The 27,493-nt window shown below is 55.7% G+C and overlaps 2 protein-coding genes across 3 annotated transcripts; one reads left to right on the top strand and one right to left on the bottom strand.

The window, feature by feature from the left end:
* Nucleotides 1-733: 733 nt before the first annotated feature.
* On the top strand, nucleotides 734-8,060 carry MBD6 (methyl-CpG binding domain protein 6). 2 transcript variants are annotated; one of them, XM_055128159.1, is made up of 13 exons: nucleotides 734-1,025; nucleotides 2,068-2,131; nucleotides 2,298-2,434; nucleotides 2,695-2,797; nucleotides 2,912-3,074; nucleotides 3,239-4,288; nucleotides 4,380-5,044; nucleotides 5,313-5,466; nucleotides 5,858-6,027; nucleotides 6,131-6,544; nucleotides 6,634-6,686; nucleotides 6,897-6,960; nucleotides 7,096-8,060. In XM_055128159.1, exons 3-13 carry the CDS (start codon nucleotides 2,322-2,324, stop codon nucleotides 7,168-7,170), a joined length of 3,024 nt encoding a protein of 1,007 aa, XP_054984134.1. In that variant the 5' UTR covers nucleotides 734-1,025; nucleotides 2,068-2,131; nucleotides 2,298-2,321; the 3' UTR covers nucleotides 7,171-8,060. The 2 variants fall into 2 exon arrangements, with proteins under 2 accessions (XP_054984134.1, XP_054984133.1); XM_055128158.1 differs by having other exon boundaries at nucleotides 6,619-6,686.
* A 150-nt stretch (nucleotides 8,061-8,210) lies between these two features.
* DCTN2 (dynactin subunit 2) lies at nucleotides 8,211-26,266 on the bottom strand. Its single transcript, XM_004601642.2, has 14 exons — nucleotides 26,066-26,266; nucleotides 25,173-25,241; nucleotides 13,469-13,565; nucleotides 12,881-12,942; nucleotides 12,483-12,581; nucleotides 12,071-12,231; nucleotides 11,725-11,875; nucleotides 11,355-11,420; nucleotides 10,882-10,920; nucleotides 10,636-10,713; nucleotides 10,477-10,548; nucleotides 10,116-10,218; nucleotides 9,923-10,014; nucleotides 8,211-8,638 (listed from the first exon to the last, which is right to left on the bottom strand). The coding sequence occupies exons 1-14, from the start codon at nucleotides 26,099-26,101 to the stop codon at nucleotides 8,552-8,554; spliced, it is 1,212 nt and encodes a 403-aa protein (XP_004601699.1). The 5' UTR covers nucleotides 26,102-26,266; the 3' UTR covers nucleotides 8,211-8,551.
* Between the last annotated feature and the right edge of the window lie 1,227 nt (nucleotides 26,267-27,493).

Genomic DNA, 27,493 nt, shown 5'->3' with positions numbered 1-27,493 from the left:
CCAGAACAAAAGTGAGAAACAGCAGGCAAAGTCTTTCCCCCGCGCCATTAGGCGGAAAGCGGGCCATGTGGCGGCCTGTTACAGAGCCTGTCAAACCCTCCAGGGGGCAGCCGGAGTTTGTGCAAGTAGGAACTGTCACGAGGCGGCCGGGGCTGGACGGCAGATAAAGGTGGCAGAAAGACGGGGACACGTCCTTCGCCAGGCCTACCCCGTGGCTCCCGCCCTCCACTGCCCCGTCTCCAAACGGGGGTGGGCTGGCCTGGAGCAGATGGTCCGTCCTGGCCCAGAGACACCGCCAGGTTGTCAGTGACAGGCCGGGGTCATGTGACTTGACAGGCTGAGGTCGTGTTGTGACATGTTGACCTGGGGAGGCGGGTCAAGTCCCGGCACACTACCCGGGAAGCCTGCGGGGCGGGGCAGGGCAAGTCGCGACTTTCATCTTTTGGGACCGGCCCCTCCCGGACCAGGCATTCCTGGCTCCCCCCAAGAGTCTGGCTGCGCCGGGGGCCCCTCCCCGGGGGGGGCTGGGATGGGCCACCGGTGGCCTGGGACGCGGCTCAGATCCTTCCGCGGAGGGCGGGGGGGGGGCCGCGTGGGGTGTTTGTTCTCCAGGGGATTAATGGGGGGTTGTGGGGGAGGGGCAGGCGCGCTCCCGCATGCGCACTGCGGCTCCTCCTGTTGGCTCGTCGTTGTCCGCTGGGCGGGGGCCCGGCCCCGCCCCTCTCCCGTCCGGGCAGCGGCGGCGGCGGCGGCGGCGGTGGCGGCGGCGACGGCGGCGGCGGCGGCGGCGGCGGCAGCCTGCGCGGTGCCTTCTGGGAACGGAATCCCCAGGGCTGCCCCTGGCCCCTATGGCGCATGCGCGGGAGGCCGCTCGGTGATCCGCGGCGGCGGCGGCGGCGCTTCCTGCTAGGACCGGCCGGGGCCGTACCGGAGGCTCGGGCTCCGCCGACCCTCCTCCCACTCCCTCCCACTCACCCTCTGGGCCGCGACTGCGCAGGGCGGGGCCGGCCGAGCCATGGGCCGCGGTGAGTGCAGGGCCCGGCCCCCCCTGCCCCTCCCCCTCCCCTCCCCTCCAGTCCCTACCCTCTGCCCCCTCCGCGTCCTCCCGGCCCCTCTCCCGGCCTCATCTCCGCTCCCCGCCTCACCTGCCCCCGCCGTTCCCCCTCCTCGTCGCCTGACTTTTGCCTTCTTCGCCTCCCTCCGCTCAGTGCTTCGCCCACCCTCCGCCCGCCCTCTCCCCAAGTTCCTTCCTACTTCGTGCGCCTTCCCCTCCTCCCCGAGCCGAGGGAAGCAGGCTGGGTGACAGGGCGCCTTGTTACGGGAGGGAAAGTTTAGCCGCCGCCGGAGTCGGGTGGCAGCGATGGGAAGGCAGGGGAAGGTGCTCGCGGGTTCGCGGGGCGCCCGCGCCGCGCCGAGCCCTGCCTGCAGCCTGCGTGAAGCCAGTGGGAGGGGAGGTGCTGGGTCTTCACCCCTGCTGTAGGTCGGTGGGGTGGGGGGCGCTGGAGGGGGGCGAGGCGGCGCGGAATCTGGCGCTTCTCTGGACGCTGGGAGAAGCCAGACCTGGTCCCAGCCCGTCTCTCCAAGACCCAGATGAACTCGATCAGTGATTGTCTAATGAAGCGGGCAGGGGGGGCTGGGGGGGAGGTCTGCTGGTACCACCCCAGCGGGCATTTGGGCAGTTGCCTGGTGGCCTATGGGGCAATCTGTACTTTTTTATATGATCTCCCTTGGGGGAGGGAGCAGGAGGGACCTGACTGTGGAGCTTCCCAGTGGCCTGGCCTTGTGTGCATGTGCCTGCCTGAAATCTGTCTCCGGTGGGACAAAGGGGCCTTGCCCTGCCTCTGTCTGGTGGTGGGGCTGTGACTCGGGGTCCCTGGGCATGGAGGCTTGCACCCTTCGGGCCCTGGGGACTGGATGCGGGAAGGACATTTGTGGTCAGCTGGGCGGTAACTGAGATCTGAGGGACACTGACCACCTATTACTCGGGATCTCTGTCGGAGAGGGTCTGGCTGTGGCCTTCTGGGTGGGGGACACCCCTGACAGTCTCGTCTCTCTCCTGGCTTGCAGGTGTGGGCTAAGCTGGCGGCCCCGGCTTTAGACTGGACCCCACGATGTTTGCAGAGATGTTCAGGTAGCCTCGGGGGGGAGTGACAGCGGTTGCCCGCCACTCGCTAGCCCACTCTAGGAGGGTTTCTCTCCTCTTGCCCCTGGGCCTCCCGGGTGGGTCGCCCCGTCACCCCCCAGGGACCCAGAGCAGTGTCGTCTTTCTGGTGCCCACATGGCTGTCTGTGTTCCAGGCACGTGGGAGCTGATTACACACAATGAATGGGGGCAATGAGAGCGGTGGAGCAGACAGAGCTGGGGGCCCTGTGGCCACATCTGTCCCCGTCGGCTGGCAGCGCTGTGTTCGAGAGGGTGCCGTGCTATATATCAGGTGAGGCCCCGGGTCCCTCTGCCTCCGTGCCCGGCTGCTCGGCCGCCTGATCTCCCCTTGCCCGGCGTGCTGTTCTCCTCGCTGCTCCTTGGCGCTTCTTTGGACGTTCTGCCCTTCGAGTCTGTTCTCCGCAGTCCCTTCCCCTTCTCCCTCCGGCTGCTGTGCCTCGGGAAGGCCTCTGACGCGGGAGCTGCCCGTGCCTCGGTTGTGTCCTCCCGGTCAGTGGCATCTGACCCGCGCCTGGCCCTGTCTCCTTCCAGCCCAAGCGGCACAGAGCTGTCTTCCTTGGAGCAAACCCGGAGCTACCTCCTCAGCGATGGGACCTGCAAGTGCGGTCTGGAGTGTCCACTCAATGTCCCCAAGGTCAGAGTGGCGGTGGGGGGCCAGAGACGCGAGAGATTAAATGCGTGACCGGCGGGGTAGCCCTTCTCCCAGACCCCCTCCTCAGAGTCTCTGGCCCTGTCCGGTAACTTACAGGTTTTCAACTTTGACCCTTTGGCCCCGGTGACCCCGGGTGGGACTGGGGTGGGGCCAGCATCAGAGGAGGACATGACCAAGCTGTGCAACCACCGGCGGAAAGCCGTTGCTATGGCAACCCTGTACCGCAGCATGGAGACCACCTGCTCACATTCTTCTCCTGGTGAGGCTCCTACTTTCCTGCAGGCTCGGCAAGGAAGCCGGGGTGTGGAGCAGGGGTGGTGGGGGCAGAGAAGGGGCGAGGGGGAGCGGCTGGGTGGGCATCACGGGCAGGGGGTGGGAAAGACAGGGGAGCCCCAGGCTGACCCTTCCTTTCTCTTATTGCAGGAGAAGGAGCGAGCCCCCAAATGTTCCACACTGTGTCCCCAGGGCCCCCCTCTGCCCGCCCCCCCTGTCGAGTCCCTCCTCCGACTCCACTGAATGGGGGCTCTGGCTCCCTTCCCGCTGAGGCGCCCTCAGTTTCCCAGGCCTACCCGCCTCTCGCAGGCCCCGGGCTCTTCCCGCAGCCCCGACTCCCTGACCCCGCGCCCCCCGGGGGCAGCGGCAGCCCGCGCTTCCTTCCGAGGGGCAATGCCCCCTCTCCAGCGCCGCCCCCACCCCCCGCTATCAGCCTCAACGCCCCCGCCTACAACTGGGGGGCTGCTCTCCGCTCCAGCCTGGTGCCCCCCGACCTGGGCTCTCCTCCAGCCCCCCGTGCTTCCTCCTCGCCCCCTTCGGACCCGCCTCTGTTCCACTGTAGTGATGCCTTAACGCCCCCGCTCATCCCCCCGAGCAATAATGTCCCCGGCCCCCCTGGCACCCCCGGTCCCGCCACTCAGCCACCAGTGTCTTCAGCCACTATGCACCTGCCCCTGGTTCTGGGACCCCTCGGAGGGGCTCCCGCCGTGGAGGGGCCAGGGGCACCCCCCTTCCTTGCTAGCAGCCTCCTCTCTGCCGCGGCCAAGGCCCAGCCCGCCCCTCTCCCCCCTCCCAGCACTTTACAGGGCCGCAGGCCCCGTGCCCAGGTGCCCTCCACTTCCTACGCCTCATCCCCGAGGCCTCCTCAGCGCCGGCCCCGCCGGCCCCCCACTGTATTGCGGTTGCTAGAAGGGGGAGGCCCTCAGACCCCTAGAAGGACCCGTCCTCGGGCTCCCGCCCCGGCGCCCCAGCCCTTCCCTCTCCCGGAGCCGTCCCAGCCCATCCTCCCCTCTGTGCTGTCCCTGCTGGGCCTCTCCGCCCCCGGCCCTTCCCACTCGGATGGAAGCTTTAACCTTCTGGGCGCAGATGCACCCCTCCCCGCCCCCCCGGCCCTGTCCTCAGGGAGCCCCCCCCAGCCCAGGCACCCCGTCCCGCCCCCCCTGCCTGGGACCACCAGCAGCAGCCTCAGCAGCGTGCCAGGTGAGGGAGCCCGCGCCTGGGTGGCGGGCTGGCCGCGGGGCTCTGCGCGGAGAAGGGATCTCCCTCGAGCGGCTTCTCTTTCCCTCCGCAGGTGCTCCCGCTCCACCAGCTGCCTCCAAAGCCCCCCTAGTGCCCAGCCCTGTGCTTCAGAGCCCGTCAGAAGGGCTCGGGATGGGGGCAGGCCCCGCCTGCCCGCTGCCCCCCCTGGCCGGAGGGGAGGCCTTCCCGTTCCACAGCCCCGAGCAGGGCCTGGCGCTGAGCGGAGCCGGCTTCCCCGGGGTGCTCGGGGCCCTGCCGCTCCCCCTGGGGCTCGGGCAGCCTCCCCCTTCTCCACTGCTCAACCACAGTCTGTTTAGCGTGCTGGCTGGGGGCGGGGGGCAGCCTCCCCCCGAGCCCCTCCTGCCCCCACCGGGGGGACCGGGCCCCCCCATAGCGCCAGGCGAGCCAGAAGGACCTTCACTTTTGGTGGCTTCCCTGCTCCCGCCGCCGCCCCCCTCCGACCTCCTTCCACCCCCTTCTGCACCGCCCAGCAACCTCCTCGCCTCTTTCCTGCCCCTGTTGGCACTGGGCCCCACAGCTGGGGACGGGGAGGGGTCTGCAGAGGGCGCTGGGGGTCCGAGTGGGGAGACATTTTCAGGTTTGGGAGACCTGCCCCCCTTGCTGTTCCCCCCACTGTCAGCCCCCCCTACCCTCATAGCTTTAAATTCTGCGCTGCTGGCTGCCAGCCTGGACCCCCCGTCGGGGACACCCCCCCAGGTGAGCATGGCGATGGTCGGGAGCGGGGGCCAGAACCGGAGACAGAATCGGAGCCGGGAGCTGGGAACCCAAGGCTTCCCGTCTCATGCCCGATGTCCTCCGCGGGGCCTGGGGTGGGCCTGTTTCTTGGCTAGGGTGCGACGGCTGCAGGGACAGTCTGATACGCATGGTCTGCCGGACGCCAGGCCTACCGGGATCGCGTGTGTGAAAGTAACAAGTTTCATTGGTTACACGCGGAAGCGTTGACGCCATTCTCCTCTATCCTCAGTCCTGTGTCCTGAGTGCCCCCCAACCTGGACCACCTACCTCCAGTGTCACCACGGCAACTACTGACCCGGGGGCCTCCTCTCTGGGCAAGGCCCCCTCCAACTCAGGGAGACCCCCCCAACTCCTTAACCCTCTGCTGAGTGCCAGCCTGCTGGGTGAGTCTTCGTGACTAGTGTAGAGAGTAGTTGGTACAGAGGCTGATGCATTTGTGTTTTTTTTTTTTTCTTTTGGTTTGTGGGTCACACCTGGCGATGCACAGGGGTTACTCCTGGCTCATGCACTCAGGAATTACTCCTGGCGGTGCTCGGGGGACCCTATGGGATGCTGGGAATCGAACCCGGGTCGACTGCGTGCAGGACAAATGCCCTACCCGCTGTGCTATTGCTCCAGCCCCAACTGACTATTTTTTTGTTTGTTTTTGAGAGGCTGATGCATTTGGAGGGACGTCTTTGGCCCCTGACAAATGCAGAAGAGAATCACGGGGCTTACTCCCCGAAGCCTCTAGCTTTGCTTAGGGAAGGCCGCCGCATTGTCGTTCTTCAACAGGTGACCTGTCCTCGCTGACCAGCAGCCCCGGAGCCCTCCCCAGCCTGTTGCAGCCTCCTGGCCCTCTTCTCTCCGGCCAGCTGGGGCTGCAGCTTCTCCCGGGTGGGGGAGCTCCTCCGCCCCTCTCAGAGGGCTCCAGTCCCCTGGCCTGCCTGCTGCAGAGTCTGCAGGTGAGGGCTGGGCCGGGGCGAGCCCTTTCCCCCACATGGGACTTGAGCTGTGGAGTTGCGGAGCAGAGGGACGCGTCTGACACACGCTCTCCTCTGGCCGCAGATCCCTCCCGAGCAGCCGGAAGCGCCCTGCCTGGCTCCCGAGAGCCCCGCCTCAGCCCTAGAACCGGAGCCCACCCGGCCTCCCCTCAGTGCCTTAGCCCCACCCCACAGTTCTCCCGACCCCCCAGTCCCTGAGCTGCTCACTGGGAGGGGGTCAGGGAAACGGGGCCGGAGGGGAGGAGGGGGACTTAGGGGCATTAATGGAGAGGCCAGGCCAGGCCGGGGCCGAAAGCCTGGTAGCCGGCGGGAGCCTGGTCGACTGGCCCTCAAGTGGGGGGCGCGTGGTGGCTTCAATGGACAGATGGAACGATCCCCGAGAAGGACCCATCATTGGCAGCATAACGGGGAGCTGGCGGAAGGGGGTGCTGAGCCCAAGGATCCATCCCCTCCCGGGCCCCATTCTGAGGACCTTAAGGTAAGTCACAGAGATGGGGCTGACGGGCTCCGCGGAAGGGCTGGGCCGAGGCACCCTGACCCCTGGGCACACAGTCCGTCTCTCCCCAGGCGCCCCCCGGGGTAGTGAGAAAGTCCCGTCGTGGCCGGAGGAGAAAGTACAAGTGAGTACTGCATCCATCAGCGCCCCGGCCTCTCCCCACTTGTGCTTGGGTTGCTAGGAATGCCTAACGTGGCCTGGCTTTCCAGAGCTGGTATTTATGCGAACAGGAATAAGGCCGCTCTTTACTCCTGCCCAGATATAGAAAGTTTCCCACTCAGTGAAGTTTGCCTGGTGCTTAGGTGGCTCCTGATCACGTGTGTCCTCCTTGCAGCCCCACCCGGAACAGCAGTAGCTCCCGCCAGGACGTCTCGCTGGACCCCAGCCCCGCAGCCCGAGTAAGTGTGGGGCGTGGCCCCTGGGGATGTGGAAGAGGCCAGGGAGGAGGGGAGGGGGTCGGGGGAGCGGGGACAAGCGAAAGCTGGCCTGCCGCCGAGCTGTTGGTCACTCTGCCAACTTCGCCTCCTGCACAGGCGGCTGTCCCTTTGCCTCCCCGGGCCCGCCCTGGCCGTCCTGCCAAAAACAAGAGGAGGAAACTGGCCCCGTAACAGCCATACCTGGAGCTGGACCTGACCCTGACTGGGGAGAGCTGAGTGCTGAGCCTTGGGAGCCCCTGCCAGCCACCTGCACCTGTGGACAGTGGGTGGGGCACTACTCCCCACTCGGAGCACAAATGCAAACCCTTCCCCTACAATCCCAGCCTGAGCCATTGCAGGGGGCAGGGAAGCTCACCCCTCCCCCCCAAAGCCATGTCACTGAAAAGGCCTGGGGGGGGTGGCATATGGCCCTCTCCCTACCAGGCTAAGGGGAACACCCCCTTCCCCAGGTCTTTTATTTGTTTAAGTTATTTTTGCACAAATGACTTTTATATTTAATTCGACTTCATTGCCTCCCTTCTTGAAGCCAGCAGGCTCAGTTTACAAACCTGTGAGCTACTGTTGGCTGCTGCCCTCCTTCCCAGTGAAAGGTACAAAGCAATAAGCATCATGCCTCCTCCCCTCACCCCTCCAACACCCTCTGCCTCTGGCTCAGGTTGCTCAAAGCACAGATCCCCTCTTACCCCTGTCCCCAGGTTTGAAACACATAGCCTCATTTCAAGGTATAGCCAGCTTCCCTCTACTTCCTCTGGGATCTAAAAAGGGGGTAAGGGGGCAAAGAGAGCCCTCTGGGCCTCTCCTCCCATACACACTACACTGCCCCTTCTCCCCCATCAAAATGCTCAGAGACGTTATGATGATGCGACTGAGGATTATGCAACGTGGTCCAACCGGAGCGGCCAGCATGACCAGCTGTCCAGGGGCTGCCTCCTGCCTTTTCTTTTGTAAAGACAAGACCCTTGGGAGTTTTAATTCTGTTTTGTACTTGCCCTGTGGGGCCTCCACTGCTTTTCTATGGGAGACACTCTTAATTTAACAGATGAGAATATTTTGAAACTCTGGCTCTGACTCTGTACTCATTTCTTCCTTAGTCCTTAGGTCAGAACACGTAACGAGTCCTTACGGTAGGAGAGAGAGGCTGAGACGGCCTGTTGTCCTGTGAATCTCGCTTAGTGCTGCCTCTTCCCCCAGGAAATACAGCAGAGGCCACACGGAGTACAACAGCTTTTAATGGTCAGAAATAGTTGTACAGTACCACAGTCCGCTAAAGAGCTGTGCTGGAAGATGGGACCCAATGTCCCCCCCATACCAGGCAGAGTAGTAGCAGGCAGGGGCCTGCATGTGGCTGCGGCCTGCGGGGAGATTAGCGTTTCCTGTTGTCCAGCCGCCACTCTAGTCACCAGAGGAGAGGAGTAACCCACATGCAGTAAGAGCCCCTGCCCCGTGTCAAATGGGATGGGGATGCAAGAGTTATAATTACGGAAAACCCTATGTGAAGCTGTTAACAGTTCCGGGGGGTAAGGACTACCCCTGCTCACACCCCCACCAGTGCTCACTTCCCCAACTTCTTCATCCGTTCATCGATGTTGGCAAAATTCCCCTCAACCGTGGACAGGTTTTCACGCATGGTTTTCTGCACCTAGAAAATGACAGAGGTAAAGGAAATGGTAGGAATGTTTTACTTCCTGTCAGGTCCAGGTGCCGTCCTGGATTGAGCACCTGAAGAAAATCTTTTTGAGACAGGAAAGGGATATACAGGGGCTGGAGAGATAGCACAGCGGGGAGGGCATTTGCCTTGCACGCAGCCAACTTGGGTTCGATTCCCAGCATCCCATATGGTCCCTGAGCACCGCCAGGGGTAATTCCTGAGTGCAGAGCCGGGAGTAACCCCTTTGCATCACCGGGTGTGACCCAAAAAGGAAAAAAAAAAACAAACGGGGATATATACAGATCAGGGGCCCAGAGCAGAGGTCTGGCTTGGGGCTGGAAACAGGTAATTCAAGAACGCCCATCCTAATTTCAACTAGAATAGTTCTTTGATCTGTCTTATGTAATGAAGACCAATTACTATTTGGTTCAAAATTTTCATTGGTTCAAAAGTTTAGAAAAAGATCCTGACGAATAACATGCTATATAAGTACTATACACACAATGTGCATCTCGCTGGTCCTTAGCTGCTGACCTTCGACCTGAATGCTTTGCCTGTGCTGAGAACAAGGCCCCCAACAGAAACCCGGGGGATTTCTGGACACTACTAAAAGGATGACATGAGGATCATTGCCTGGATCAGGAAAGAAGTGACAGCATCAGGCTGGAGTATGGCTCCTGATTTCAAATACCGTATTCCTTAGTGTCTTGTGCAGGGGCTAGAACAGGGCTGGAGTGATAGTACAGCGGGCAGAGTGTTTGCCTTGCATGCGGCTGACCTGGGTTCAATCCACGGCATCCCCATATGGTCCCCCAAGCACTGAAAGGAGTAATTTCTGAGCATTGCTGGGTGTGACCCAAAAGAAAAAAAAGATAGATAATAAAGGGGTTAAGGCCCTTGCCTTGCATGTGGCCGGTCCTAGTTCGATCCTGGTGCTCTGAGCATGCCAGGAGAGATTCCTGACCACAGAGCCAGCAGTAAACCTTCAGCCTCACCATGCATGGCAAAAAAACCCACAACAATGTCCTCTGCTCAGCAGTATGTGAATTGGGACCCAAGTGAGGAGATGGATGTAGAACTATGATGAAATTAGAGTGAGAGAGTAGACTTTTTATAGGAAAAAGTATTTACCATCTAACAACTATATTACTTCATCGAATCTACAAAACACAGATGCAGCTTCCCCAGTGGAATAAAATGGGGTTAACAGGTTCAAGTTGCCCAAGGTCCCATAACTCCTAGAGGGAAGTAACCGACCCACAGGGGTGCACATACCTGAGTCAGGAGTGTAGTGTTGTCCTTGAGGGAACTAGCAATCATCTGCTGTGTGGTATCCAGGTGTGTCAGGAGCTGGCCGAATTGCATGGCTGAGAGGACAGTCAAGTTACGGGTAGGTGAGAATTCAAGATAGAAAAGGACAGGAAGTTGCCCACTTTTCAATTCTTGGCTCCCAGCAGCGGATTCTCACCTTGCTCATGCAGCTGCTTGATGGTGACGAGTCTCTGCACCAGCTCGGGAAGGGTGGAGGCAACAGGGCTCCAGCGCTGTATGGTGTCGTACAGTTGGTGCACCTGGAGGGACAGGACAGATCTCAGAGGGGACAGCTGAGCCCTCAGCGAGGAAAAGCAAGGGTAATTTCACTGGAACGGGCAGGGTCTACGGGAAGAGTCATGACAGCCTGCGCTTTCTCCACGGTGAGAGCTTATGAAGACAGGGACTGCGGACCCCGTGCTCTCTGCCATGGGTCCCCACCAACGTGACCGGGAGAAACTGAGGGAACAGAAAACACTTCACGTGGAGGGGGGGGGGGAGAATGGTGTCTCTCTGACCTTGCTCTGTGTGTCTGCATCCTCTACAGAGGCTTTGTGCTTGGCAATCTCGTTCACCTTCCCCAGGACACTCTGAAAGCAGATTTTAAGGTTGAGAGGGAGCCTAGGACTCCAGAAATCCCAAGCTATTTGTAATCCAGTATGTTCTCTGCTTCATACCTGTAGCCGGGCCTCCACTTGGTCCAAAACTGTGACGTCCAGGGCGCTCACCTTTGCCTGCAACAGCTCTACAGTCTCCTGGGGGTAGGGTTGGGATAAGCTTCATGAAGAGGGAAGGATCAGATGGGAAGAGACACCCTATATTCCACGGCAGACGATTTAACTGCAGAACCCGAAACAGTTTTCAAAGGAATCCCAATCCCAGTATCCCCGGTAATCCCACACTCCGGTTCCTTTTACACTCACCATTAAACAGGCTCCCTGGAGACCTGCAGAAAGGGGATTCTGGTGGGGAAAAAGGGAGAAAGAGTTTCTTCTATTTCCATGTGATTTCCACCACTCCTACCCTTTCCACTTCTAGCTGGCCACCCACTGATGACCCTCTAGCTCAGTGGGTAATACTGACCCTGGGGGAAAGATCAGTTTGTAAGTGACAAAGCAGCTATCTGGGGTGGACCCACTGGCAGGCTTTCCCCTTGGGAAGATGTACACCCTAAGTAGCAGCTTAGGGTGTAATCGGAGGCACTTTGTTCACTTAAGGCAGGCTTCCAGGTGGGTGCTCCACTGTTACTCTTTTTCTGAGGACAGCAGGAGAGGGAAATTTGGAGACCTCTGCGGTAACGCCCTTTCCTAACATCCCAAGCTCCTGTAGTATGTCATCAACCTTAAGGGTCAGGGTAGGATCTGAGGGTCACACCAAGCACAGGACAGCACCTGACCTGAGCATCCTGGTCACAGCGTACAGTGGCCTCCAGCTCTGTCAGGCGCTTCTCAAGTTCTGCAACCTCGGGGGAGGAAGATGTGGAGATTCTGTCAGCCTCCCCTCTGCTTCAGCAGGAGGCAAGAGGCTCCTCTTCTCACCTGCTTGCCTCTCCCCTCCCTGAAGCCCTCCACTTTGCCAAAGGACTCCGCTCCTTGAAGACCACCCCCAGTCACACTGTAAGTAGATGGATGAGACAGCGGAGAACTGGGACGCGAAGAAGAGTCAGAAGCACTTGTAGCACCTCTCCCCAGATCCCATCCTGGGCGGGGAAACCCTCCTAGGGGCCCACCTCCCCGAGCCACCGGCCAGTCTACGTCCACACTCACTTTGGCAGCTTGAGAGAACTTGTCCTGCTCAGGCCGGGAGTGGAGTTCGTAGGTGACAAGGCCTCCATCTGGGGCGGGCCCACTGGCGGGCTTGCCCCCTGAAACCGCCCCTTTGCTGTTCTTCGTTGCTTCCAGCTGCAGCAATAAGCGCCTGGGCAGGAGACCAAACAGTCATTATCGGGACCTGGAAGGACGCGGGCAAGCCCAGTCACACTCTTAGTCTCGCCTCATGTTAAAGAACAGCCCAGGCCTCCCGCTCGCATCCCCGTCAGTGATGGCTCTGACACCCGGCAGAGTCCCTCCACGCCCCAGCACTGGTCACTTCCCAGCACAGGAGGTCACACACTTAGCCAGAGCTCCGTCCGGGTCAGTGAGGTTGATCGCCGCATCCGGTCCCAGCAGCTTCTCCAGGTGGGAAGCCACCAGCTGCTGCTTCAGCGCTGCCAACTGTTTAGCCAGCACCACGGGGGTGAGCTTCTCCTCGGTGGCGGCCTCCTTCACTGTGGTCTGGCATGGAAACACAGCGTGAAGAATGGCAGGACGAGCCAAGGGGAAAAGCCTTCAAGACAGCTGTTACTGGAGACCAACAGTGCCGTCCCCAGAGGGCCAGCGGCAGTGACGAGGCTAAGAGGGCCTCTCCCCGACTCTGGAAACCTCAGCCTCCTTACGCAGGACCTCAAGGAATCTCCCTTTCTAACGGGGGGCCTCCCTTACTGCACAAGTCAGAGCAGACAAGGGAGAACAGAGTTTATGATTACCTTAATTTTCTCAACTTCAGTTGTCAGCTCTTGGACCTCATGTAGAAGTCGCTGGTACTTCTGCTGGGGCGTCTCCTTTACTCCCAGGCCCTCTCCGAGCTGAAGAACAAGCACAGATGGTGATGCTACATCTCCAGTAAATCTTAGCCAAACCCCGGGCCTAAATTAAATGGGTTTCATGCCCAACATCCTGTGCAGAAGGGCGAGTGAGAGCGAGCTGGAGGCGGAAGTCTCTCCAGAGGAAAGGAGGACAAAAACCCCCAGCTGCTTGCCATTGGGTTACTCAGGGTCCCCAGTCCACGAGAAACGCAAGTCCCCCTGTATCCCTCGCTCTCTCTCCTAAAGGCCTGGCAGAAAGGATCTTTGCACCATTCCCTCAACAAACACACAGAACAAACCATCTCATAGTCTCCAGATTCGTAGCCTGTCCTCTTGGTTTTTCCAATGCGATCTGAGAAATCTGCCAAAAAGAGAAGATGGAATTGAAAGCCTGACCCAGATCCTCAGGTGACTGTGAGGGTTTCGTGAGGGACCCTTTCTCACACAAAAGTCTGCTTTAAGGCCCGGGCTGAAGAAGTAGCTCAGCTGGCGGGAGACATGCTTCTGCACATGGGTAGCCAGGAGTCAATGCCTGGCACCAGCAGCTCTCCTGGACATCCCCAGCAGTGACCCCCAGAGCAGAGTCAGGAACAGCCCGAGCACAGACGGGTGCGGCCCAGACAACAAAACAAGCAAAAGTCACTAAGGCCTAGGGCTGGAGCTACAGTCTAGTGGGTTGGCCATTTGCCTGGCATGTGGCTGACCCGGGTTTGATCCCTGCCAGCCCGTATGGTCCCATGAGCACCGCCAGGAGTGATTCCTGAGTGCAGAGCCAGAAGTAACCCCCAAGTATTGCAGAGTATGACCCAATAAATAAATGAATGAATAAAAAGTCACTAAGGCCTGAGAACAGGCATCTCCCCACCCAATTTCTAGCCTAGGCTCACCAAGTCCCTTCGTCCCCACTCTCTTGTCTTTAAACTTGTCATAGGCAGCATTGGGGTTGACAATGATGTGTTCCACACTCGTACTGGTCAGCTCCTCCTGCGGGAACAGGCAAGCCAGGTCAAGGCCAAGCTTATTCCACCCTGGAACTTCCCCAATCCCACAGAATCCCCAACTCCGTACAAGACCAAACCCCCCTTTCCTAAGGGGAACTAAGGAGGCTCCATTCTAGCTCCTGAGCCAGACTCAATCTAGGAAAGGCCGTTCCCTGGTAAATCTGGAGTCTCAGTTGTATAAATATTAACACCCTGATTCAACTGGGGACAGAGGCAACGTGCCCGCCCCACCCTCTGTACATAGGCCTCCCGCGGCGCCCACCGCCTCCAACAGGACCCTCCCACTTATCTGGCACACACCATGCACTAGGGCAAGAAACCAAGCTGACCTCTAACCCCCCCTCCCCAAAGTAAATTTCTCTGCCATTGAGGAAGTCCCTCCTCGAGCTACCCTCCCAACCTTGCTAGAAGGCAGACAACAGAACTACTCCGAGGGGCAGTGTTCGGAGAGGACTTCGGCAGGGGCCTCTGCATCAGTACTTACATATGAAAGGAAGCTGGCAGAGGACCTGATCCTCCCTATTTCCGGGCTGCCAGGAAGGGAGGGAATTCAAAAGGATAAAGCGATGGGGCCAGAGGGATGGTACGGCGGGGAGGGCACCTGCCTTACACACAGCTGACCCAAGTTCGATCCCCAGCACCTTATGTGGCTCCCCAAGCCCCACCAAGAGTGATCCCTGAGCACAGAGCCAGGAGAAAATCCTGAGCATGGAAAGGTGTGGCCCAAACACTGAGGGGGGTGGGGAAGCCTATGCTGGCCTCTGTAGGATCTGAATTCACTCTTGTCAGAGTCAGGGATGGGAGGCAGTGTACATGCTACCTAGGGAGGGAGAGAGACGAGGGGTAAGGCCCTGGCCTCGAGGGAGGCTACAGAAGAGCTGACCCTAAATGGAACGCCAGCACCACCATGGCGCCCCTGAGCACCATCAGGGCTCACTCCGAGCACAGAGGCAGGAATACCCCTGGTACTTCCGGGTGTGGACCTTCACCCCCAGGGGAAAAAAACAACGACTGAAGTGACTCTAGTAAGTAGCCAAGGCTGAGACTGCTGTGTGTGGACTGTGGAGAGAGGGAAAGCAGAGCATGGGGAAAGGAAAGCAGACGGGAAGCTCCTCTTGCACATCTGATCTGAGGAGTCCATGTGAATGGCAACTTGGAAAACAGGATAGTACAGTGGGCAAGGCATCTGCCTTGCAAGCAGCAGATCCAGGTTCGACACGGTCCGACATCCCATAGGGTCCCCCAAGAATCTCCAGGAGTAATTCCTGAGTGCAGAGCCAGGAGTGACCAGAGGATCGCTGGGTGTGGCCCAAAAACCAAAAATTAAAAGAAACAAAAATAGGAGAAACAAAAATTTTAAAAAAGAGGAAATCCAGGGATTGATGTAGCTCAGCGTAGGACACACGCCTGTGTAAAGCTCCGGGCTCCACCTGCGACATCACAAAGCCTAAATTGGGGAGGGCAGCAGGTGCACGGTGGCACTGTCGGCAGCCAACCTGGGCTCAGCCCCTGGGCTGGGCTCCACTCTAGCACCACAAAAAAACAAAAACTCGGTACTAGAGTAACAGTACAGCGTACAGTGGCACTTACAGGCAGCCAGCCTGCGCCCAATCCCTGCACGCCATACGGTCCCCTAAGCACAGCTAGCAGGGACTCCTGAGCAGAGAGGTAGGAGTACGCACTGAATACAGCTGGGTGTGGCCCCAAACCAAAAACACATAAAGCAACAAAATAGGAAGGAGAAGGGATAAGTAGAAAACATCGGCTTTGCTCATGACCCTATTAGGGAAGTGTTGGCTGGACGGGCAAGAATTAGGGGGTATACCCTGCACAGCACCAGGAGTGACCTCCAGGCAGAGAGCCAGGAGTAAGCCCTGGGTACTGTCAGGCGTGGTCCCAAAACAAAAACAACACACACAAAAAAACCTAAAAAGGGAAAATATGTGGGTTCAACTGTCCCGTAGGCAAGTGTTTCAGGGAAGACAACTGAATCTCAAATTATTATGTCTTAATAGTCCTTTAATGAAGAGATTAACGTAAAGGACTGGACCATGCTGCTGAGCGGAGGAGCCCTGGGTCTGGTCCCAGGGTACCTTGAGCACGGTACCCCGAGCACAGGATCTACCGACTAAGGAAAGGAATGAATCCAAGAACCACTGTTTGTTAATCACCTACTATGGGTCTGGACTATGTAGATGAGAAACAACTGTTTCTTTTGCTTTCCTAAATACGAGAGTGAAAATGGGTCAGTGTGGAATTAAGTCTCAGAGGTTCTAGACGGGGCTTTCATCTCACTGTTCCTGCCCCAAGAGCTGGTCCTGAGTCAAGGGGACTGTCCGGCGCTGGAGTCCTCCCAGCGTCTTTGTGCGGGCAGAGCCCCGAGCCAGGGGAGCAGCACTGAGTCCGCCAGCCCTGCAGGTGCCGAGGCCTGGGTGGAGGGGCTGTCGGGCCAGTGATGTGTGAGATGGGGAAAGGCTGTCAGCTGGGGGTGGGGCTGAGGAGGGGAAGATTTAGCGAGACCAAAGGAGAGAGAAACAAATGCCCATCACAGCACACCCCATTAAAAAGCAGATGAAAGGTCAGACTTCTTACCAGCTCCTTGTGGTTTCCCCAGAGGTGAGAAAATCAAAAGAGTTAAAAGGAAAGGGAGCGGGGAAAAGGGAATGAGGGAGGGGGGAAAAAAAAGACAAAATTGTTATTAGCAAATTGTCACATGCACTACACGACAGTCTTCACACACACTGCACCACAGGGCCCGGGGAAGCCTAGCAAAATTTGGGGGCCAAGAGATTTCAGCTGGGGTTCCCATATAACCCAGAGAAAACAGAGGCTGGGACCCTTTCCTCTCAAGTGGTGAGGATGTCATGAAGCTTTGTCATTAGCGGCGGCGAGTTAGGGCTGAGAACTGAGATGTGTAAGACAGCGGCATGGACGAAGGGAGCGAGTGAGAGAGGTCTGAGTGCAGGAGCAACTGGAGACACGGCCGAGGCTCTAGAGATTCTGAGGCCCCACAGCTGCTTAGGGGCCGTAATTCTGAAGGGAAGAATTAGTTCTTATGGCATATTAGTTCATGGCTTAAGCTTTCTGTTCTCTCAGTTTCTGCAGTTTTGACTGTAGGATCATTCATAATGAGGAAGTTCATGAGGGCATTCAGATATGACTTTAGGTTAAATAAAACAAAGTATGTCAGGTGTAGATGGTGAGCTTCGAAAACGAGAACTCTAACAGAGCTGGAGAGAGTTCAGGAGGGAAGGCGCTTGCCTTGCATGCAGCCAGCCCAGCTGTGATCCCCAGCGTCCTACGTGGTCCCCTGAACACTGCAAGGGGAACCCTCAGCGCCGCCTATGTTCCCCCAAAACCAACAAAAAAGTAGGGGTCAAAGAGGTAACACAGAGGATAAGACATCTTCCTTGCATGTGGCTGACCCCTGTCTGAATCCCTTTATGGTCCACCAAGCACCACCAGGAATAGTACCTGAGCACAGAGCCAGAAATAAGCCCCGGTTAGGGCCTCTCAGTCCCCCAAATCAACAACGGCTATAGGACTAGGACACTGGTACAAGGGGTTCCTTTCATGCAGCTGACCCCAGTCTGTCCCATCACCACAAACAATCCCCAGAGCACTGCCAGGAGTGACTCTCGAGCACAAAGCCAGGTATGGCACCAAAAAAACCAAAAAAACAGAGCAAAATTAAAGTGTCTAAGTGAAGCCCGGTTTCATTCTTTGCTAGCAGAGAAGCAGAGCACATCTGTTCCCCATGCAGGCTGGTATAACTGCATCTGTCTGGAGGGGATGGTCACTAACCCTGCGGTCTGAGGAATGCAGAGCAACCCTGCCCGGACGGGCGAGCACCGACACACAGCTACCAGCCTAAGTGCAGGACGTGTTCTGTCAGCCCTGCTGACAAGGAGTCACAGGGCTGGAACATGGACAAGGAAGAAAAGGTGAGAATATTTCACAGAGGCCCTGTTTCAGCTCAGGCCGGGTAGATAAGATCCCTACTTCCGGGCGGGGCTGATAAGGCTGCTGGGGGTGGGGTGGGGCAACAGTACAGTGCACAGAGCACTTGCCTTGCATGCAGCCGACCAGGGTTGATTCCTGGTACCCCAGATGGTCCCAGGAGCAAAGGGGTGATCTCTGAGTACAGAGGCAGGCAGGCGTAACCCCTGAGTACCACTGGGGATGTCCCCCCACCAAGAAAGAAAAAAAAAATCCTGCTAGGTGGAAAAATACAGTAGTATGGCCTGTCTCCAAGACTTCTACTGATAGACACATGAAGGGCTGAGCATGGTTATGTGTACATGAACACACAGATAAAAACAAGTGCCTCCTGCCACAGAGGCTGCAGTTAGATATGCTGCCTGACGCTTAACCTCTCTCCATCCCCTATTGTTGATGTCAGAGTCTAGCACAGCCAAGGCTCCTCTCCCTGTACCAGGTACAGGTGGACTCAGGATCTGTGGTCTAGGCTGGGATGTCTCTGCAAACAGCAGTGTGGGCACTCATAGGTGCGCACTTGCAAATATGAGACACACACATTATGCCTTCTCTTATTTGCCTCACCAAGCTAAAATCAGTTTGGAAAAAAGACATCAGCATGGAGAAAAGACAACGGGACATAAGTTCAAATTCAAATCACAAGGAACAAGCAGAATGGGGAAGGGAGAAACCAAAGAAAAGGGACAATGGTCATTCGAAAATAGTATATACCACTTCCAGATTGATCCTATGGATGGGCTGGGTATGTGATTTTAGGAATAATTCATGTCATCTGGAGCAGGGATAGAACCCTCATACCCCCAGTTACCTCGACTGGAAAATTCTAAGTGCCCTGATCTCAGGTGTCACCTTTACTGGCACGTGACTCCCAGGCCCTCAGTAATGGGCCCCAGTGCTTTCTGGCTAATGTCGTACCTCAGAGGAAAAGGCTGAGGGTCTAGACTCCAGGAGGGGGAAAGGCCACTATTATCTCTGAACTGGCTCAGGCCAGGCTCTATGCCAACACCACAGCCAGGGGGACGTCAGGGCCATGATGACAAGATGAGCAGTGCTGTAGAATAAAACTGTCCAGGATGGACCTACGTTATGCTGACCATCCATCCATTTCTCAAGGAGGGGAACAGAAACAGAAAGACTCATGAAAGCAAACAACCCAAGTTATCATCTAAAATCGCATCTAATACAATTACTATCCCATTTACCTTGTTCTAAAGGCTTAGCGAGGGGAGGGGATTAAAATGCATCCCTGCTCCGCAGCTCCCGTCCAAGGGAAAATCCACACAAAGTGAGGACTGTGTTCTCCACACTTGTCTACAGTGGATGAGAATTACTCCTTTTCTCTTAACTATATTTCAGTCTGGAGAGAAAGGCAACGGCCTTTCAGATCCAGCCCCTAAATGCCTCATGTCCAAAAGCATTCCTAGCCTTCATATTTCTATCCCAACCTCCATTGGACTGTTTTATCCTACAGACCTCACAAGGGGAAAAGACAACGATTCATGATCTAAACTTCTTTTAGAAGCACATAACCACGTGCTTCTAAACCTTGATTAATGATCATTAATGTATATACGATCAGCAGGCCCCTTAGTGATCCAACTAGGGACTCATCAGACCTTAAAAACAATTAGCTACAACAATAGCACAGTGACAAGAGCATTGCATGCAGGATAGTGGATGAAAAAAGCATGCAGAGAAGAAGCATTGAATGGTCTTACTTGTGCAAACTAGTGTCCAGGCAAGGTGGTGAGGAGGGAGGGTGGGGGAAGCATTAGGAAAAACTCACGTAAGTTCAAGTGCGCCAACAGTCAATGAACACAATCAAGCGTACTCTATGGTATCTCACACTGTAACGAAGACAATCTGTTGTTTCTTAGCTCAGACTGGTGGGGGGCCTACAACATCAACCTACCTTTCTGAGAACTGAGGCTTCTACCAGGGCCCCACAAAACTATGGCAGGTTATTTTCCCCTTCCACATGGCACAGGGAACACACTGCATGCTTGTGGTATATACGAGTGACTAAATCCTGGTACTGGTGAGGTTTTCTAAACATACCCCCTTACTCTGTCACAAGCCGAATGACTCCTAGACTCAGACTGGGTATCGGCCCAGAGAGTAGAGTTTGAGAATTAGCTTTTCTGACAAGAAATTTTAAGAGAAGTCTCGAAATAAGCCCATCACTCCAACACAGGACTGTCGAAATCCAGAGGAGGTCCTCCTAGATTGCGGAGGGAAGGACTGGTCTGAAATTTTCAGGCGCATTCATTGAGAATATTTCATTTCCTACTATAGTAATTTTAAAGGGATAGTAGGAAAATCAGGATTTGCTTTAACCAAATCAAAACCTTAAAACCAAAATTATTTCCCTTAGTAGCTCAATTTCTTCCACATTGGAGCAAATAAATGAGAAACTTCGTAAGACACTAAGGGTGAACATTCTTCGACTATTTAATAAAAATATGGAAACATCTATGACCCCAACCCCCAAAGCTCCAGAAGTTGAGTATATCAGCTGCCTTCATGAAAGGAAACTCAGTGGTGAGAGGCGGGGGGGGGGGGGGGGAAAGACTTTTATTTTACATACATGTATTAGCCATTTTAAACATGAGTACAACTCAAGCTGAGAATCTGGAGACTAAGGCAGAGCATGTTATTGCCAGGGGCTAAAAAGGGGACCAAAGGGAGCTGGAGAGATAGTACAGTGGTTAGGGCGCTGGCCATGTATAAGGCTGACCCAGTGTTTGGTCCCTGGAACCTATTCAGTTCCTCAAATCCTACAGGAGTGAACACTGAATGCTCAGTGCTCAGGAGTAAGTCCTGAGCACTGAGGGGTGTGCCCCCCCCAAAAAAAAGGTGGTGACTAATGGGGCTGGAGCGATAGTACAGTGGACAGGGCACTTGCCTTGCTCGTGGCTGACCCAGGACCTATCCAAGGACACATATGGTCTCCCAAGCCCAGCAAGGAGTAATCCCTGACCACAGAGCCAGAAGTTACGCCTGAGCACAGCCAAGTGTGGCACAAAAACAAAAGCAAAAAACAAAACAAAAACAAGTGATAGCACAGCGGGTAGGGCGTTTGCCTTGCAGGCAGCTGACCCGGTTCAAGCCCAACATCCCATATGGTACCCCAAGTACCAGGAGTATTTCCTGAGTGCAGAGCAGGAATAACCCAGGATCATCGCTGGGTGTGACCCCCAAAAAATGCAAAAAAAAAAAAAACCTCCTGGTATAGTGAGAAGAGGGAAGTACGCTGTCCCTGTGTGAGGCCGTGCTGGGAAGACTGGCGAGAGTCGCCAAGCAGCCCCCACCGAAGAGTCAGACCTCAAACGCACGGAGACTCTGAAGCATCTAAGAACGACCCGCTGCTGCTCAAGTTGCACATTTACGTCAGTTATTAAGAGCAGAGGCAGAACCATTACTCAGCTGACTTCCCGAAAGCTGCCTTTCTAGGGCCCGCAGGGACGAGGGCCAGGTCCATTAGCCGGCATCGGGGGAGTATCTGAGCACCCCCCTCCCCGGGGCCTCCCGGGCAGCTGCAGGTTTCCCCTCCCCATCACTCCTCACCGGTAATAGAGGGTCATTTAGCTGGGCTCTAGGCGGCGGCAGCAGCTAAGACCTTTTATATCTTCCATCTCCCATGTACACTTTTTTTTTCCAGCCAGGGACCAAACCCAGGCCTCATACGTGAGAAGCATGTGTTCTACTGCTGAGCCAGGAGAACATGCACGTCTAGCCTGGCATCCCAGGCTAGGTACTGCAAGAAATAACCACTTATAATACCCACTCCCTATCAGTCACTGTTGGAGATGCTATAAAAATAGGCTGCTCAGACCAACAGGGGCTGCAGTGAAGTCCTTCCGTGCCTGAATTATGTATCACTTTCCTTTTATCAGAAAGCTCAGCTTCTTTACAGGGAAAACTGTATAGAGCAGAGAACAGTAGTACAGGGTAGGGCTTGCCCTGTATGCAGCCAACCTGGGCTGGGTCCCCGATACCCCAGATGGTCCCTTGAGCATCACCAGTTCTCCCTGAGCGCAGAGACAGGAGTAACTCCTGAGCATTGTGTGGTGTGGCCCAAAACCAAAACTTAAAATAAAAAGAAAAAAAGAAAAACAAAACAAAACAATTTTTTTGGGGGGGTTTGGAAAGGGGAAAGCTGTGTTCTGTTTGTCTCACGTGATAAAGGGACAAAGGTCCATTTTATCTCACCACAAAGATTTGATCTTTTATAGGCAAAGGACTAGGCCAGATTTGAACAGTCCTGAGATTGCGGCAGAAGTCTGAAGTCCTCCTTGGGGCCAGCGCAACAGTACAGAGGGTAGGGCACTTGCCTTATACACGGCCAACCCAGGTTCGATCCCTTGCTCCCTATATGGTCCCCTGAGCCGTGCCAGGAGTGATACCTGAGCACTGCCGGATGTAGCCTCCTCCCCGATAACCCCCACAAAAGTCTAGAGTCCCTGGCATACACCTGCCCTGGGATCTCAAATATCTTATTTCTAATAAGAAAACATCGGAACAGGTGTATACCTGGGCTCTTGAGCACTAACATCTGCATTATCTCCAGATACTCAAGTTTGGGGGACAGACTGATATGCTAGCAAGTACAGAAGCCACACGTAACACATCACTGAGAGGGATAGGAGAAGGGGTTCCGCACAAAACAGAAACCACTTCCACATGGGAGATATCCAACAAGGAGTGAGTATGCCAAGCCATACATTATAAAGCAGCGACCACCATTCTCCAAACTGAATTAACAGTATCCTGGGCTTACAGACACACAGACTGAACCTACCCTTGAGGTCAGGGAGATGCTCAAAGGGCTGGAGTGCAAACTTCGCATCAGGGAAACCTAGGTTAGATCCCCAGCACCATATGGGCGACTACTCAGAGCCAGGTAGAGGCCCTGGGCACTTTTGGGTGTGGTCCCCAAAAAAAGCTAGGAGCTGGAGGGAGTATAGTAGGTAAGGCATCTGGGTTGGTTCAATCCCCCAGAGCCACATATAGTCCCTGGAGAACTACCAGGTGTGACCGCAGGGTGCAGCAGGGTATAACACCCCTCCTCCCCCAGAAAAAAACAAGGCCAGTAAAACAAAGCTGAATCTGTTCTCACTGACTCATCACTTACTAATACTGGGATCCTGCCTTGGCCCTCTTCAAAAGTAATATAATCTAGAACACATCCTAAAAGATATATAGATCTTTTATTTTCTATGGCACTTACATATATAATTTTTTGTTGATTTTTGGACCATACCCGATGATGCTTGGAGCTTACTCCTGGCTCTGTTCTCAGGAATTACTCTTAGTGATGCTCAGGGAGCTATATGGAAGGCTGGGGATCAAGCCAGCTTGGTTGCGTGCACGGCATGCGCCCTATCCGCTGTGCTATCTCTCTAGCCCACTTTATACCCAATTTTAATAATGTTGATTTCCAGTCACCCACACTTTCTTACACATTTCCTAAATGTATCCTAACTCCCTCACCAGTCCGAAGATTACTGTCAGCAGGGACCTTTCTTCTGCATTACACAGAAATCAACAAAGAACAACACATTCAACACACAGGTGGTTTCCTCATGGTTAAAATGTTTCTTCTGGGCCGGAGGATAGCACAGCGGGTAGGGCGTTTGCCTTGCACACGGCTGACCTGGGTTCGATCCCCGGCATCCCATATGGTCCCCCAAGCACTGCCAGGAGCAATTCCTGAGTGCAAAGCCAGGAGTAACCCCTGAGCATTGCTGGGTGTGACCCAAAAAGCAAAAAAAAAAAAAAAATGTTTCTTCTGAATGTTGTTCTTGGATCTTTTTTCCTTTTTTGAGGGTAAGGGGCAGTTTAGGCCCCGCCAGTGGTGCTCAGGGCTTACTCCTGGCTATGTGCTCAGGAATCACTCTTGGCAGTGCTTAGGGGACCAAATGGGGTGCCAGAGACTGAACCCCGGCATCAGCCTGCAAGGTAAACACCATACCCACGGTACTATCTCCCAGGCTCCTATGTTTGCATCTTAAAGAGCTATCAGGGTCTCTTCTCTGAGATAGGAAAGATTTCTGTTCTTCCTCAAATTTGTTTTGCTCTGACCTTATCTAAGTCTGCGAATCTTTTCTTAGTGTGTGGCCAGTGGGCGCCTGATATTCCATTATACCAAAACCTAGCTCTTGATAAGATAATAATAAACATGTATTGAGTAGAATTGTTTATTTTTTATTTGGGGGTCACACCTAGTGGTGCTCAGGAGCTACTCCTGATGGCACCCAATGTACTATGTGGTACCGGGATCAAACCCAGGGCTCCAGCAAGCAAAGCAAGCACTCTAGTTCTCTAGCTCTTTGGTCCACAAAACATTCTATTTTAAAGAGGCCTGGGGGGGGGGGGTTGGAAACATAGTAGCGTAGACATATATAAGGTACTTGTACCAGGTTGACCCAGCTTCAATCCCTGGCATCTCATACGGTCCCCTCACACTGCCAGGAGTGATGCCTGAGCCCAGAGCCAGGAGTGAACCTGAGAACAGCTGGGTATGGCCCAAAAATAAACAAAGAACTTCTTTTCCCTTAAAGGCCTGGAGAGAAAGCCCTGCAGACTGCAGGCTTGCACACAGAGGCCTGGGCGCCCTCCCAGACACTGGATATAGTCACACTGCCAGAGAGATCCCTGAGCACTGAGCCAGAAACAGCACCCCTGGGTGTGGCCCCAAAACAAAAGCCAGAAAGGCAGCTGAGTAGTACAGGGTTAAGGCACTGCATGTGTCAGGGTCTGGTTCAATGCCCGGCACTGCAAACGGTGCCCTGAATGCCCCCAGGGGTCACTCCTGAGCACAAAGGCAGAGAGCCACTGAACAGCTGCAGGTGTGGCCCAGACCAGATCCCACTCCACCCCCCAAAATAGGCCTCGTTTAATTTCAAGCAGTTGATACCTACTCACGCTTCATGATTCTTTCTCATGGACCCAGGGTCTAAACCACCAGTCCCAAATATACATGTTTTGAAAGGCTCTCTGGGGCTGGAGCGACAGCACAGCGGGCAGGGCGTTTGCCTTGCACGTGGCCGACCCGGGTTCGATTCCCAGCATCCCATAGGGTCCCCTGAGCACCACCAGGTGTGATTCCTGAGTGCAGAGCCAGGAGCAACCCCTGTGCATTGCCAGGTGTGACCCAAAAAAGCAAAACAAAAACAAAAAAAGAAAGGCTCTCGACAGCATGCCGGGTAGATGCAAGGAACTGAATTTGATGCCAAGCACCACGTGACACCCTAAGTACTGCTAGAGATAACCCTGGAGGGCCCTGAGCACCATCCTCCTGAGCAGCGTGGGCGGCAGCATGGGCACCATCCAGCCGGGAGGGCCCAGGACGGCTGGATGCAACCTCCCGGGTCTCTACTTGTACAGACTAAATAAAACAAGTCAAAGGAAAGGCCTGTGGCTGAGGTTTCCATGTGACTCTCTTTCCTGGTATTGTTCACTGGTGGCTGCAACTGAGCATCCCTTGGGTGGGGTTGGCATACCCACTTACTGCTGTGCCTGACCAGCAAGGGACAGGGCCTGTGTGGCATGGAGGGAGGAGCCCTGAGGCTTGCACGTTCGGTCTTACCGCGTCAAACTCCGCCTGGTCATCCTCGGGCAGATCGCTGGTCTCATAAACATCTGGCTCGTTCCTGGCCTGCAGGCAGAAGCAACGACCGCCCCACCTCACTCCTCAGCAACACCCAGCAACATCCCCCGTCCCCACCCGCTCTGGCCCACTGAACAGAGAAGGCCGGCTGGCCATGCCGGGACTCGGGCGCTCCCTGCTCTTCCACTCGTCCCAGGCACCTGCCTGGCAGCCCCCGGGCCTTGGAGGGCTGGACCTGGCCACGGGGGCCACTTAACCCTGATAGCTAGCTGCTGCGTGTTAAGTGATGACAAAGAAGTGACCCCCGATCTGCAGGGGGGTGGGGAGAGGGTCTTTGGCAAACCGTGTCGTTAGCAGAAGCGGGCTAGCGTCCGAGGACGCCCAGGACATCACTGGTGTGGGGTGCAGAGTGATTCGGGGCCCCCCGGGTCACACCAAGCTCGGGCGAGCGTGGAGGGGGGAGGGGCGGGGCGCAGGGCAGGTACTCGGGCGGGCGCACTTTCTCCATCGGACACGGCCACCTCCTCCTCCTCCTCCTCCTCCTCCTCCTCTTGGCCAGGGTCAAGGCCACCCCCGAGCGGCCTGGCGTGTGCGACCGGGGCAGACTGGAGGGGCGACACGGGTGGTGTTGACACGGAGGGCAGCGACACTCGGGCGGTGTCCCGGGCCGCCGGGAGAGGGGCCTGCTAGGCCGTCCCCGCGCCCCGCCCGGGCGCGCCGGGGGCGTCCGGGGGCTGCGTCGCGCGGCGGGGGCGCTCGGGCCGGAGGAGGGGCCGCAAGCGGGGAGGGGTCTCGGGCCGGTGGGTCGGCTCGGGGGTCCTGAGGAGGACGGGGGCGCGGTCCTGGGGAGCCGGGGCCGGCCGTGTACTCACAATGCCGGGAAGGTCGGCGTATTTGGGGTCCGCCATGGCGGCGGCGAGGCGGGGTGGGGGGGACCGGGGCCTCGGTAGAGCCGGGGCCGGAGTTCGGACAGGGCAGAGGCGCGGCTCCGCGAACCGGGTTAAGGCGGCGGCACAGGGAGCGGCGGAGGAGGCGGAGGCGCGGGAAACCTCGCGAGAGCCGCGGCTCCGGGGCCGGGTACAGTAAAAGTCGCGAGAACAGCCTGGCTCCCACCGGAGAGGCGGGGATTGGCGAGAACGAGGCCAGGGGGAAGAGGTAATGGCGCGGGGACGCGCGGAGGATGATGGGATATGTAGTCTTGGCTGGCCAGCTTGGGTGGGGAGCGACGCGAAAACGGGTGGGGCGGGGTGGGGGGGGAGGGAGTTATTTCCCACTATTAATGATATTTCGTTTGTGCATAAAATATTTTTCAGATGAAAAAAGGTGGGCTCCCGGAAACTGAATGACTAGATAAAAATAACAACTAGTCATGCTGTTGGCACTGCCGGCTTCAAAAACAATAACAAGAAGTAAAATTAAGAATGGCTTAGTCATGTCAGAAATGAAAAAGTTAGGTAGTCTTCTCAAATTAGGATCATCGTATAAAATACAAGGCTGCATTTAAAATGTTACTTCGGAATACTACTTCGAATGCCATTTCAGATGAATAATTTTTGGGGGGGGTGGGGAGGTTGGTCTAAAAATGTGGAGATGACTCAAAGGTCGTCCCTTGGTCACCACCAAACTCCCACTCCTTCAGCACCGCTTGGAACAACCTGGAACAATTTCCCCATCATCACAGGTGTACCTGCCCAAACAAAATGAAAGAAAAGAATGTTTAATAGCATATTGGGGACACACTAACACACACATGATAAAAAAAAATCATTGTTTTTTTAAATATTGAATTTTAAAAATATTTAATATTTTAATATTGAATTTAATATTAATATTGAAAATTCAATATTAATACTTAATATTGAATTTCACTTGAAATTCAATATTAAGTATATCCTGTGCTTATTTTTCTCATCTAGTAATGTTTTCCTAAACTCAAAAACAGTCAAAGTGGTAGCTCTGTAAGTCTGTCCAAACAGCCCTTTGAGCATTTCACCCATTTGACAGTTCTCAGACTTTTGAATTTCACAGTTCAGCAAAATTAAGATGGCAATTTTTTTGAAGATTGGCAAAGTATTGTTACATTTTCATTTTGCCAAGTAAGTACATTATGAGGAAAGAAAACTTACTCTCTGCTATTTCCCTCATTACTTAAGACAGTGGGGGCTAGAGAGGTAGGCCAATAGGGATTTGGTCCAAGGCATTCCATATAATTCCCTGAGTCCCACCAGAAATAATTCCTAGGGCTGGAGCAATAGCACAGCAGGTAGGGGGTTTACCTTTCAACCCGGGTCCGATTCCCA

The sequence above is a fragment of the Sorex araneus genome, chromosome 2 (genome assembly GCF_027595985.1).
Source record: "Sorex araneus isolate mSorAra2 chromosome 2, mSorAra2.pri, whole genome shotgun sequence".
NCBI classification, from domain to species: Eukaryota; Metazoa; Chordata; class Mammalia; order Eulipotyphla; family Soricidae; genus Sorex; species Sorex araneus.
The sequence above is the reverse complement of the archived record's forward strand: the minus strand, read 5'-3'. Positions and strand labels throughout refer to the sequence as shown.